At 50.6% G+C, this 12706-nt stretch overlaps 1 protein-coding gene across 3 annotated transcripts in view; it reads left to right on the forward strand.

Moving 5' to 3' along the window:
* SCARB1 (scavenger receptor class B member 1) overlaps positions 1-12706 on the forward strand; it is a 79194-nt gene that overhangs the window by 42931 nt on the left and 23557 nt on the right. For all 3 annotated transcript variants that reach the window (XM_060027887.2, XM_060027885.1, XM_060027886.1), the window contains exons 3-7: positions 2339-2480; positions 5833-6036; positions 8427-8522; positions 10415-10530; positions 12465-12631. In XM_060027887.2, the coding sequence (XP_059883870.1) occupies positions 2339-2480; positions 5833-6036; positions 8427-8522; positions 10415-10530; positions 12465-12631 (725 nt within the window). The remainder of the gene's footprint in view (positions 1-2338; positions 2481-5832; positions 6037-8426; positions 8523-10414; positions 10531-12464; positions 12632-12706) is intronic.

Below are 12706 nucleotides of genomic sequence, written 5' to 3' on the forward strand. Positions count from 1 at the left end.
GACTGCCTGGCTTTGCCACTCAGCAGCTCTCTGACCGTGGGCACAGGCCTTTCCTTCCTTGTGCCTCAGTTTCCCGCTCTGTAAAATGGGGATGACAGTACGCACTGTGGGTGGTTATGAGGATTGGATAAGATGCTTAGCGGAAAGCCCAGCACAGTGCCTGGCATGTAGTAAGTGTTCAATAAACATCAGCTGTTAACATATTATCGTTACCTGAGTTCAGCTGCTCGCTGCTCAGAAGGCAAGTGTTGGGACTTCCCTGGCGGTCCAGTGGCTAAGACGCCGAGCTTCCACTGAAGGGGGCACAGTTCCCCTGGTTGGGGAATTAAGATCCTATGTGCCGTGAGGCCAAAAAGTAAAAAAAAAAAGGCAAGTGTTGGTTGGAAAGGAAAGGTTGCTTTATTCAGGAGGCCAGCAACCTGGGGAGAAGGCGAACTCATGTCCAAAAACTAGTTTCAAAGATTCTGCTTGACCATGGAAGTTTTTAAAGGGAAATCATTTGGGGAGCGGGTCAGAGCCTTCATCACCTCCCACTGTGTGCAAAACTTTCTTCTGATTGGTTGGTGGTGAGGTAACTGGGTGGTGTCCCAGGAATCTAGTGCTCAGCCTGAAGTTACCATCCTCCACCTGGGTGGGGGCCTTAGTTCCTACAGAACAACTCCAAAATATTGTTCTGTGTATCCTTTGAGGGGGAACCAGGACCCTGCCCCAAGGCGGCACTATTGTCTCCTGACTGCTCCTCCTTTGTTTCTGTATCCCCTCCCTCCCCTGATTAGCAACTGTGTGAATCTACCCTTTGGAACTCAGGGGAGGTCAGGGAAGCTGAATGAAGCCTATTTCCTACAAACACAAAATGGGGCACATGGAAAGGATTTGTTGGGGTCCTGCTCCGTTCCATTCTGACCACTGCTGCCACAGCCTCTTCGTTTGATTGTTTTCTTTGAGAGGGTGCAGATCTCCAGTGGCTACTGGGCTCATTGGATTGGCCCAAACAGTTTTCCGAGAGGCAGGGAGGCCTGTCGGAATACGAGGCCCGATTTCTTGTTCTGCCTGTTGTGCCCTCAGGAAACTGTGACCCTGGCTTAGCTCACCCATGACAGGCTTCTGTGTCAGAGCTGAGTCTGGTTTGCAAAGTTCCTATTTATTCCTTCGTTCCGTAAGTGTTTATTGAGTGCCTCCTGTGTGCCAAGCACTGTGCCAGTTCACTGTTTTTGTTTTGTTTTATTAAATATTTATTTATTTATTTGGCTGCGCTAGGTCTTAGCTGAGACAGGCGGGCTCCTTAGTTGCGGCATGCAAACTCCTAGTTGTGGCATGCATTTGGGATCTAGTTCCCGGACCAGGGATCGAACCCAGGCCGCCTGCATTGGGGGAGCAGAGTCTTAGCTGCTGGACCCCCAGGGAAGTTCCCCCGTTCACTGTTAAAGGCAGACAAAAGCCCCTGCCTCACAGAGCTGGCATTCCGATGGGGAGCGGGGAGGGAATAAACAAGTGGACAAGTAAGGTAAAACCAAGCAGCGTAAATGCTGGCGTGTTAGGAGTGAGGGGGATAGTGGGAGAGAGGAAGCCCGAGAATGGGATGGTGTCAGATGGTGAGGACCCCGGAGGCCACAGTAGGAGCTTGGTTTTATCCTGTGTGCAAAGGAGGGTGGTGGGCGAGAGGATGACGTGATCTGATTTCCCCTTTCCAAAGATTCTTCTGGATGCTCTGTGGAGAACAGTTTGCAGAACAAGGGAGAATAATGACAGCAGAGCAGCAATGAAACTTGCCGCTGATTTGTAATGTTTTCAATGCATCTGACAACCATTAACTCACTTAATCCTCACAAGTAGGGGCCTAATGAAGTAGGTTTTGTTATTACTCCCATTTTATTTTATTTTATTTTTGGCCTCGCCCTGCGGCATGTGGGGTCTTAGTTCCCGACCGGGGATTGAACCCGTGCCCCCTGCAACGGGAGTGCGGAGTCTTAACCACTGGACCGGCAGGGAAGTGCCATTACTCCCATTTTATAGGTGGGAAAACTGAGGCTGGGGCAGTAAATGATGGAGACGGGATTCAAGACCCCACCCTCTGTCTTCAGAGTGCATATTCCTCACCACCATCCTCCCTGCCTACCCCGGAGGAGCAGGGAAGCCCGGGAAGAGACTGATGAGGGACAGCGGCGGCTTGGCCAGGGGGAGGGGGCGTGTTGGGATTTGGTTACAGAGGCTTTGGTGCCGTGTCCTGCAGTGGGCAGGTGGCGGGAGGACAGATGGAGGGGAGGCGGCCAAGCTTGGTGCAGACATCCGAGGGCCTCTGGCTCCCAGGCAGCTGACCTACCGGCTTCCTCGCCCACAGGGAGTTCAGACACAAGAGCAACATCACCTTCAATGACAATGACACGGTGTCCTTCCTCGAGTACCGCAGCTTCCAGTTCCAGCCTGACAAGTCCCGCGGCCTAGAGAGCGACAGTATCGTCATGCCCAACATCCTGGTCTTGGTGAGGCGCCCCTTCTGTCTCTCTGTCTGCCCCCTGCACCGGTCAGTCCCTTGAGAGCACAGCCTGTGGCTCCTGCGGTGGCATTAAGCCCAGTGGGCTTCCTGGGCGCATCCTGGGCTCTGGTTTGGGGATATTGGCCAAAGTCACGGTCTTCCTCTTTTCAATTCTGCAAATCTAAAATCTCCAAAACGAGGTACTGGCGGGGGGGGCGCTGAATGGGGGTCCGTGTCGTCGTCTGTGGTGTTTAGGGGGAGGTTAAGGGCAGGGTGTCCGTTCTCTGCAGGTGAGAGTCATTGTAGTAGCTGGATTCACTGCCTGCCATGAGTGTCATGGTCCCCAAGACCACCCCCAGGTTCGCTGACTCACTAGGAGGGCTCACAGGACCCAGCAGATGTGGTCCTGCCCTTGGCTGGTTTGGTAGAGTGGAAGGAGACAGAACAGAATCCGCAGAGGGAAGGGGCACGTGGGGTGGAGACCCGACACAGGCTTCCAGAGCCCTGCCCCAGGGGAGTCACACAGTGCACGCTTCGTTCCTTCAGCGGTGACTTGTGACAATACAGGTGGGTGTCCTCCACCAGGAACGCCCACTAGAGACTCAGCGTCCAGGGTGTTTATTGGGGGCTGGTCACGTAGGTCCAGGAAAGCAGGTGGTCCGCGTAAACCACGTTGGTACAGTCCAGGCGCAGTGAGCCCCTCTAAGGGGGTGGTGAGAACCCTCCTAAAGCCAGAATCTCAGACACCAGCCAAAGGCCGGCCTGGCCAGGAGGCCTTTCTAGAGAGAGCAGTCTCAGGCCTGCCGGACGGGCATCTTGCTAACACTGCGTGTTAGAACTTGTGCTTAAGGCTGTACACATGTTACCTTGTTTACTTGTCAGCGATCCCATGGTCGTTAGGTACCATTATTTTCTCCATTTGTAGAGGAGGAGAACTGAAGAACAGAGAGGTTAGGTGACTTACCTAAGATCGCTCAGCTAGTGAGTAGCAGATTAGGGTTTTGAACCTACGAAGTTTGGGCTGTGAGTCTGCCCTCTGTGGCACGCAGACCTCCATTCAATCCTACTGTCCACCCAGTTGAAGGTCATCAGGCATTTGGTCTGGGCCTGGCCCAGGGCTGGGCTCAGGATCAGACGTAAAGGCACCTGGTAAGTCCGTTGGGTGGACAGAACAGAAGCTCAGAAAATGCAGCCCAAAGCCTTGCAGCTGCCCCCCTCAGAGATACACATGTTTTGGCAGTGAAGTCATTTTCTCCCACCGAGCCGGTTGGCAAAGACTGTGTGATAACGCCCAGGGCTTAGGAGCGTGTGTGGAAACAGATACTGTCGTTAGGCACGGAACTGGTATGAGCTGTTGGAAGGTAGTGATTTTCAATATAAATTGCATGTGCCTTTGACCTCAGAAATTTCATAGGTAGGAATTTGTCCTCTTGACAGAATAACACACGTGGGCAAAGATGTTTGTTCTCAAGGATATTTATTTCAGCAACGTTTTCAGAGCAAACATCTAGAAACAACCTAAACATGTGTTATGTGGAGTTATGTTGTGATAATCTACTGTGGGCGGGCAGTAGACTAGTATAAAGCCAGCAAAAGGAGGCAGGGCTGCAGGGGGTGTCATGGAACAGTCTCTTAGTCATATCTAACTGGGGAAAAGCAAGGTGCAGAACACATGTGTGAGGCCCCTACTTCAAATATTTCTAAAGGAGAAATACTTGCACGCACGTACCCACTTCCACGCAAGCGCCTTTACGTGCCTAGACCAGGGTGAGCTGCTTCTGTAAAAGGCCAGATAGATATTTGAGGCTTGGACGCCTAGATGTTCTCTGTTGCAGCTGTTTAACTCTGCCAGTATAACACAAAAGCAGGCCAAGACAAAAACATAAATGAGTGGGTGTGGCTATATTCCAATGGAACTGTTTCATGGATACGGAAATGTGAGTTTCATATAATTTTCATGTTTTTCAGAGTAGTCTTCTTTTGTTTTCCTTTCAACCATTTGCAAATATAAAATAACATTCTTAGCTCCCGGACTGTACAAACGCAGGCCGTGGGCTGGCTTTGGCCCACGGGCCGTAGTTTGCTGACTGCTGGTGTAGATTCTCTCTGCAGGAATACTCAAGAGCCCAGAGCAGTGGGTTGCCTTGGGGGAGAAGAATAGGAAGAGGGGGGTCAGGGGTCGGAGAGGGACTTTTGCTTTGTATCCTTTTATGATTTTTAAAAACCATCTATTTATTACCTTTAAAAAATCATAACGTAAAGGAGACCCTTGTGAGTTCCCACGGAGTCAGACCTCTATGTTTTAGGAAATGCTGGCTCTGTTCCCTTTTCTACAGGTGGAGATTAGCTTTTGGATGAGGTGCCTTTAAAACGTAAACCAAGTGCCAAGACAGTATCTCCAGAGGAAAGCGAAAATTAGAAAATAAATTCACCTAAATGCTAAGCACCCAGATGTTGGGTAGAAGAGGTGCTTGGGGTCTTGGAGTTTGGGAGGCGATGCTAAGGAAGTAGAGTCGAGTCTCCATGAAGATTCTTTTGGTTACAAGGTTATAGTAGAAGGTGCTCTGAATTGGCATAAGCAAAAAGGGCATATGTGGGCTCTTGTTACTGAAAGGGCAGGAGTGGTTTCAGATGTGGCTTGATGCAGAGTGCAAACAAGGTTGCCCGGATCTGTGATGGTTCCATGCACTGGCCGACCTGCCCCTCAGGGTGGCTACGGCCTTGCACACCCCCCGTTCAAGGACAGCCACAGGCACTTCCCCTCTCTACCCCACAGTCCCAGCCGACTGGCTCCTTGGGGCTTGTTGGCTGTGATTGGGCTACGTACACATAGAGAGGAACGTTTCTTTCTTACTGTTTTTTTAAAAAATATTTATTTATTTGGCTGCATTGGGTCCTGGTTGCGGCACGTGGGATCTTTCTTTGCGGCGCGCGGGCTTCTCTCTAGTTGTGGTGTGCGGGCTCCAGAGCGCACAGGCTTAGCTGCCCCGCGGCATGTGGGATCTTAGTTCCCCAAACCAGGGATCAAACCCACGTCCCCTGCTCTGGAAGGCGGATTCTTAACCACTGGACCACCAGGGAAGTCCCGAGAGGAACGTTTCTGATTGGCCAGGCCTAAGCCACATGCCTGCTAGGGGTGGAGTTAACTCGGCCTGAACTCAAGAGCACAGGTGGTCCTATTCCTGAAGGATCAGGGAATGGTTCCGGATGACCCAGACGCCCCGCGTGTCCACTGCAGGGACCCTTCTAGGCCTGAACGTTTCCCTAGATGGGCTGTGCCTGGAAGCCTGGCTTGAAGTTCAGGGAGGACAGACCAGCTGTGTCTGGCCTCTAACCCGTGGTGTCCCCTGGCTCTGCAGAGTGCAGCGATGATGATGGAGAATGGGCCCATGAGCCTGAAGCTGATCATGACCTTGGCGTTCAGCACCCTTGGCGAACGTGCCTTCATGAACCGCACTGTCAGCGAGATCATGTGGGGCTACGAGGATCCCCTCATCCACATCGTCAATAAGTACTTCCCAAACATGTTCCCCTTCAAGGGCAAGTTCGGGTTATTTGCTGAGGTAAGTGTGGCCCAGTGAGACGTTCAGGGCCTCTGTCTTGTCCTCCACTGACACAGCCTGGGAACCGGTTACCAGCTCGCTTTTGGAGCTGGTTGGGGGCCCAGGAGCTGTGGGTTGTAAATTACAGAAAAAATTACAGAAAACTCTAACTCAAACCGGCTTAAGCGAAATAGAGAATTCATTGGCTTATATAATTGAAAACTCTAGGGGTGGTTTCAGATGCAGCTTGATCCAGGCGCAAATGATGTGACTGTTGCTGAAAGAAAGGGGCGTGGCTGCTGGGGAGGGAGGCGGGTCACAAATGTCAACTATAGCATTGCTCTGAGTTGCCTGCTTTTTCTTAACCTTGACCCCTGCTGACCTAGTAGGGTCAGTGATTGGGATCCTGAATCATGATCTGATGTAGAGGCAGATCCCTGACCTTGGCTCCCTCAACCACAAGTTGTAACCAGTCCTCTGAGTTGCTCCAGCTTCAGCCTCCTTTTGGGGCTCCGCTGATCTGGCGTTGGGGGCAGTGGGAGGGAGAAATCATGATTCTGTTCTGGGCACATGGTAGCTGCTCAGTACATTTTTGACTAGGATGACAGGTTCTGGGTGTGTGGGTAAGTTGGCAAGTTTAAGGTAAGTGACATGATTCTTGTCAAAGCAAACTGTAAACTTGTAAACAAATGAAAGTTATTACCAACTGAGTAGCATGTTAAAACTTATATTTGAGTATGTATAGTGGAAATCCCAAAATAACAGTCCAGCAGTGACTGTTCAGTGTTCCTGTGGTGGTTTCACACTCTTCAGGGATCTAGAATTCTTCTCCTCCTCTGCTCTGCCCTCCTGAGGGTGTGGTTTCCATACTCAAGATTACCACATGGTCCAAGATGGCTGCTAGAGCACCAGCTATCACATCCACATTCTAGGCAACAGCAGGAAGTATGAAGTGGTGGGAGTTTTAGGGGCAGTCAGGGGAGTTGAGGACAAAACAGCATGTCCCAGCTGTTTCCCTCTTTAGGAGGGAGAAAACCAATTTCCACTTGTTTTCCATTGCCCAGAACTTAGTCATGTGGCCACACTTAGCTGCAAGGCAATCTGGAAAATGTTACCTTTTAGCTAGTGTGTTGATGCCCTGAGTAAGGTTCGGGTTTTGTTAGGAAGGAGAAAGGGGAGAATGGACTTCGGGTAGTGACTAGCAGTCTCTGACACACTTTGTCTATTATAACTATTGTGTTAGTATCCTTTTGGGTGAGCATTTATTAATAATAATAACAACAACAACAATAATAATAATAAAGCATTTTGAGTTCTTATTATCTCTCAGACACTGTGCTCAGCAGTTTTTACACATTAGCTCTTTTAATATTCTCAGTACCTCTTTGTAGAGGCTCCTGTTACTGTCCCCTTATACTGGCTAAAGTTTGGGTTCATGAAGCTCTAAATGGACGGGTGACAGAATACACAGATATTAGGAAGCCAGAGCAGGCTTTGAACTTGGGCCCTGCTGGCTTAACCAGTCAGTAACCGATGTAGCTATTCGGCCACTCAACAAACCCTATTGAGTTCCTAATGGGTGCTACACCTTACATTGTATGGCGTCCTCGGAAGGGTGCTTTCTAGATTTGACCCAGCAGTCACTCATTTCTTTGTACGCTCTGCATGTTTTTGCTCTGAATTAGAAATCTTTTTCTAAGAAATACCCTCAGAGTGCCAGAGCCTGCGCTTCCTGCCTAGAAAGTACTTGATAAACGTCAGGCCCTGTGTGCCTGTGTGCTTCAGGATATGCCGGGTTTAGCAGCCCCCAGATCTCAGTGGCTTAAAACAACAAAAGTTTATCTCTTGCTTATATGCCATGTCCAGTGCGGGTGGCCAGTGGGCCTCTGCTCTTTGTTGTCACTCAGGGACCCAGGCTGAGGGAGGCTCCAGCTGGACACACACTTCCCTGGTTTCTGTAGCAGCGACAGAAAGCACGGTGAAATTGCATGCACTGGCTCTCAAAGCTCCCACCTGGAAGTGACAGACCACTTCTCTCCTCATTGATCGTTTTCACTGATCAAAGAGGTCACGTGGCCATGCCTTAGTTTAATTTTGGGGGAGTAATGGGGTGGCTTTACTATTCACCTAGGAGGAGAACCAGACTCTCCTAGAGTCTGGGAGGGAAGGTGGGACTCTTTCTAGGACGGATGCTGTCATCAGGGGAGCGTCCCTCCTGGAAAGCCCCCAAGTCTTCCTCCTCTTGACCCCCAGTTGCTGGGGATGCAGCGGTGAACAAGATAACGAGGCCCCTGTCCTCTGGGTGAAGAGGGAGCCGCCTGTAACTAAGCGGGCTGGCTTGACCCCTGGTCCCCGGGTCCTTCGCCTCCATCCTGGGGCTTAAAGGTGTCATTCTCTGCCGTTGTCTGCAGCTCAACAACTCTGATTCCGGGCTCTTCACCGTGTTCACGGGGGTCAAAAACTTCAGCAGGATCCATCTCGTGGACAAGTGGAACGGGGTCAGCAAGGTGAGGGCAAGAGGCCTCAGCCAGCGCCTGTCCCGTACAGGGGCCGGGTAGGGATGGCAGGGGCTGCCAGGGCAGGCCACCCAGTGCACCTTCTTCCTCTTCAACAGGGGTTTGGGATTGACATGTACACACTGCTATATATAAAATAGATAACCAACAAAGACCTACTGTATAGCACAGGAAACGCTGCTCAATATTCTGTAATAACCTAAATGGGAAAAGAGTTTGAAAAAGAATACATACACGTATATGTATAACTGAATCACTTTGCTGTACACCTGAAACTAACACAACATTGTTAATCAACTGTGCTCCAATGAACAAAACAAAACAAAACAAAAACAGGAGGGGGTTGCATCCGCAGGGAAGATGCTCTCAGAGTTGGGGATTTTACCTATGTTTAAGGCTCAACTAGGACTTCCCTGGCGGTCCAGTGGTTAAGACTCCGGGCTTCCACTGCAAGGGGCGCGGGTTCAATCCCTGGTCGGGGAAGTTCCACATGCCGCAAGATGTGGCTAAAAACCAAAACAAACAAACAAAAAATCCCAAAACTCTAGCTCTTTGTTCCAGGTGTGTGGGGGGCATAGACACCGATTATTTCCGTGTATGCTGGGAACAGAACTGTTTCTTTGATGCCTCACTTACGAGAGCGCTTGGAATATTACACTGATGATATAACCATCCATTGCAGTAAAAGATTATTGAGTAAAAAAAAAAAATTAAGCTAGAAACACAGGAAGACATTCGCATGAAAAAATAAAATAATAGCTATAAAGTGCACTTTGTACGACTTCACACATCCAGCCCCACTCCCTCCTGAGTCACAGAGGAAACCCAGAGTTATCAGCGTTGGGTGTATTCTTCCTGTCTATTTGTAGCGATTTGCACGTGTGTTTTGTTTTTTTTTTCCTCCTTGGAGCAAAGTAAAATCATCCTATGTGCATAGTTTTGCAACTTGCTTTTTTTACCTGGTGGCCTTTTGTTATCACGCACGAGAATGATTGTGCGGTGGTGGTGCTCACACCTTCCAAACGCTTATCTGCGTGATAGTGGCAAAGACCTGAGCGGGGGGGAACAGGTTATTCCCCATCAGTGCCCAGAGCGGCAGGGTTACCATTTGCAACCATTAGTAACCGTTCCGAATGGGCGCTACTGAAATTCTCTTTGGCTTGCTTTTTCAATATAAAAATGTACAGGGACTTCCCTGGAGGGCCATTGGTTAGGACTCTGTGCTCCCACTGCAGGGGGCCTGGGTTCGATCCCTGGTCGGGGAACTAAGATCCCACAGGCGGCCCAAAAAAAAAAAATTATATATATATATATATATATATATATATATATATATATATATATATATATATATATATATAAATGTACACATGCTTAAAAACCTTCTCCTAGGACAGAGGGGTAGAATGTGAGAAGTCTGTTTCCTTTCTGTGCAGGTCTCACTCCCCAGAGGCAACTACTGTTTTGAGATCTGGTAGCCACCATTATTATTTTAAATATTTTGCTTACTGGGCTACCTTCTAACCTGATCTGTTCTCAGGAAGTGTCCTTCCTCTCTTAGAGGTGAGGAGGTCAGTGTCCCCTGCTCACCGTGCTCCTTGGAGATGTGAGTGATGGGTCCATTTTACAGATGAAGTAACTGAGTCCCCAGCAAAGTTGCACATTCAGGGATCCATGGTTAGGGAGTGGGGAGCTGCAGTCGACAGTGTTTCTGGCTGTCTACACAGCCTGCTCACCTTGCACCAGGCTGTCTCTCCGAGGGGACAGGCTTCTGTCAAGTGGGTAGTGACATCCCCCAGGGCACATGGCCCGTGAAGTCACAGCTCCAAGTCAGGTAGGAAATGCCCGAGAGCATTTCCTTACGAGGCCTTGCGTCCCCACAGGTCAACTTCTGGCATTCCGATCAGTGCAACATGATTAATGGGACTTCCGGGCAGATATGGGCGCCGTTTATGACTCCTGAATCCTCGCTGGAATTCTACAGCCCCGAGGCCTGCCGGTAATTGCCCTGACGTGGGACATTCTGGGCCTCCTGGGAAATCTGCCTTGCGGCCGCTCAGAGCAGAATCAAGCGGCTTGTGGTGTGAACTTGCAAAGCGCTCGTCTCTCTGTGTGTGCAGCGGCCTTTGGCGCCATCTTGAATTATCTTTGGTTGCGCCATGAAGGGCAGACGCCAATCGCTGGTGCTTTTGCAAGGCCCAGAGAGAGGCTGCTGGCCGTTGTTGGAGCTCGGTCGTGGTGGGCAGGAAATGAGCAGGATTGCCGGGGACCGTGCGATAAGGCAAGCGATGGGCCCCCTGTGCTGTTTGCTCGGCTGCCCTAATTCCCCATTGGGTGCTGTGACATCTGGGTGCCTCTCCTGCAGCCCCTCCAGTCTCCAGAGTAGCAGCCTCGGAGGTCAGCTTGGGGCTGAACAATGGCGGTGGCCCCGGCCGAGGGGTGAGAAGAGACAGTGGCTCCTAGAGCTCTTCTCTGGGTGCTGTCCTGTCCTCGGCTTCTCTGTTCAGGCCACTCTGGAAAAACCCTTTGCTTGGGATCTCACTGATGTGAACTCTGACCCACCCCCAGCAAACCCTGATGGAGCCCTGTCTGTGCGAGACACTGGGGTTCCCGCAGAGACAAGATGGTTCCCTGGGAGTCATGTCCTGGCGGGGGACTCAGGCCCACGCACCCCAGGGGAGCGTCAGAGAGCGGAGGCGCTTTTGCTGTGTGTGTGTTCACTTCTTAAAATTAGGAATTTCAACCTAGAGGAAAGTTGCGAGAATGTGCAACTTTCTCCGCATCGACTTCCCCAATTTCCCAGTGGTTTCTCTTTGGCCCCTTCTGCTTTATCCTCATCCCACACTTCTCTCTTTCTCTCTCTCTCCTTCTGTATATTTTTCCTGGACCCTTTGAGAGTACATTGGACGCCTAAATACTTCAGTGGGTGTTTTCTAAAAATGACATTTTCTTACATAACCCCATCATGTCACCAAAATGAGGAAATTTAGCATTGACGTGATACTATTGTCTAAGCCAGCAGTCTCCAATAAAAATATAATTCAAGTCCCATCTGCAGTTTAAAACTTTCTAGTGGCTGCATTAAAGAAGAGTAGCGAGAAATAGGTGAAATTAATTTTAATGATGTTTTGTTGGACCCAGGAGATCCAAAATGGTATCATTTCACAATGTGTAAACAGATGTAAAATATTGAAGAGCTGTTTTCCATTGTTTGGGGGTATCAAGTCATAGAAATGTGGAGTGCATTTGACACGTAGAGCTGCATCCTGACTTGGACAGGCCCTGTTTCAAGGGCTCTAAGGCCACGTGTGCTGAGTGGCCCCTGTGGACAGCACGGGTGGAGCAGTTCTGATCCACAGCCCATGTTCAAGGTTAGACGTGCCTTTGAGAAATACGGCAGGGTGAGCAGAAGAGGGAATAGGGTGTCGGCCACGTTGCTGCTGCCTACGGAGCTGACAGCCGCACCGTGACCTGAGTGAAGAACTGAGGTCTGATGTGGGGATGAGGGAGGAACGTTCCAGGCACCAGGAGTAGCAGATACAAAGGCCCTGGGGCAGGATGGAGCATGTGGGAGGAATACCACCTGTGGGGTGCAGTACAGGTAGGCAGGGGCTGGACCCTCTACAAGCTTGTGGGCCATGGTGAGGACATTAGATCTTATTCTAGATTAGACTGGAAGCAATTGCAGTTGTAAGTGGGGTCGCGATATAGTCTGACCTTGTTTTAAAGCTCCGTCTGCTTGCGGAGAATGGATTGGCGTAGGCGGGGGAGGCAGGGAGACCCATAAGGGAGGTCGTTGCAATTCGCCGGGCGAGAGACGGCGGCTGCTGGGACCCGGGGGGTGGCCGTGCCCGTGGGGCGTGGCTCAACTCGGGCCACCCACTTCCAGCCACCTCATTCTGGGGTGTCATCCTCCATCGTTTGTCCCCGCAGGTCCATGAAGCTCATCTACAAGGAGCAGGGGGTGTTCGAAGGCATCCCCACCTTTCGCTTCGTGGCTCCCAACACCTTATTTGCCAACGGGTCCGTCTACCCGCCCAATGAGGGCTTCTGCCCGTGCCGGGAGTCCGGAATTCAGAATGTCAGCACCTGCAGGTTCAGTATGTGTCATTCCCCACGGGAGGGCGGGAGGGTGTGGCCCGTGATGAGGGGCTTATCTGTCTGTTTACGCCATG

Source organism: Delphinus delphis, chromosome 13 (assembly GCF_949987515.2).
Source record: "Delphinus delphis chromosome 13, mDelDel1.2, whole genome shotgun sequence".
In the NCBI taxonomy this organism is placed as follows: domain Eukaryota; kingdom Metazoa; phylum Chordata; class Mammalia; order Artiodactyla; family Delphinidae; genus Delphinus; species Delphinus delphis.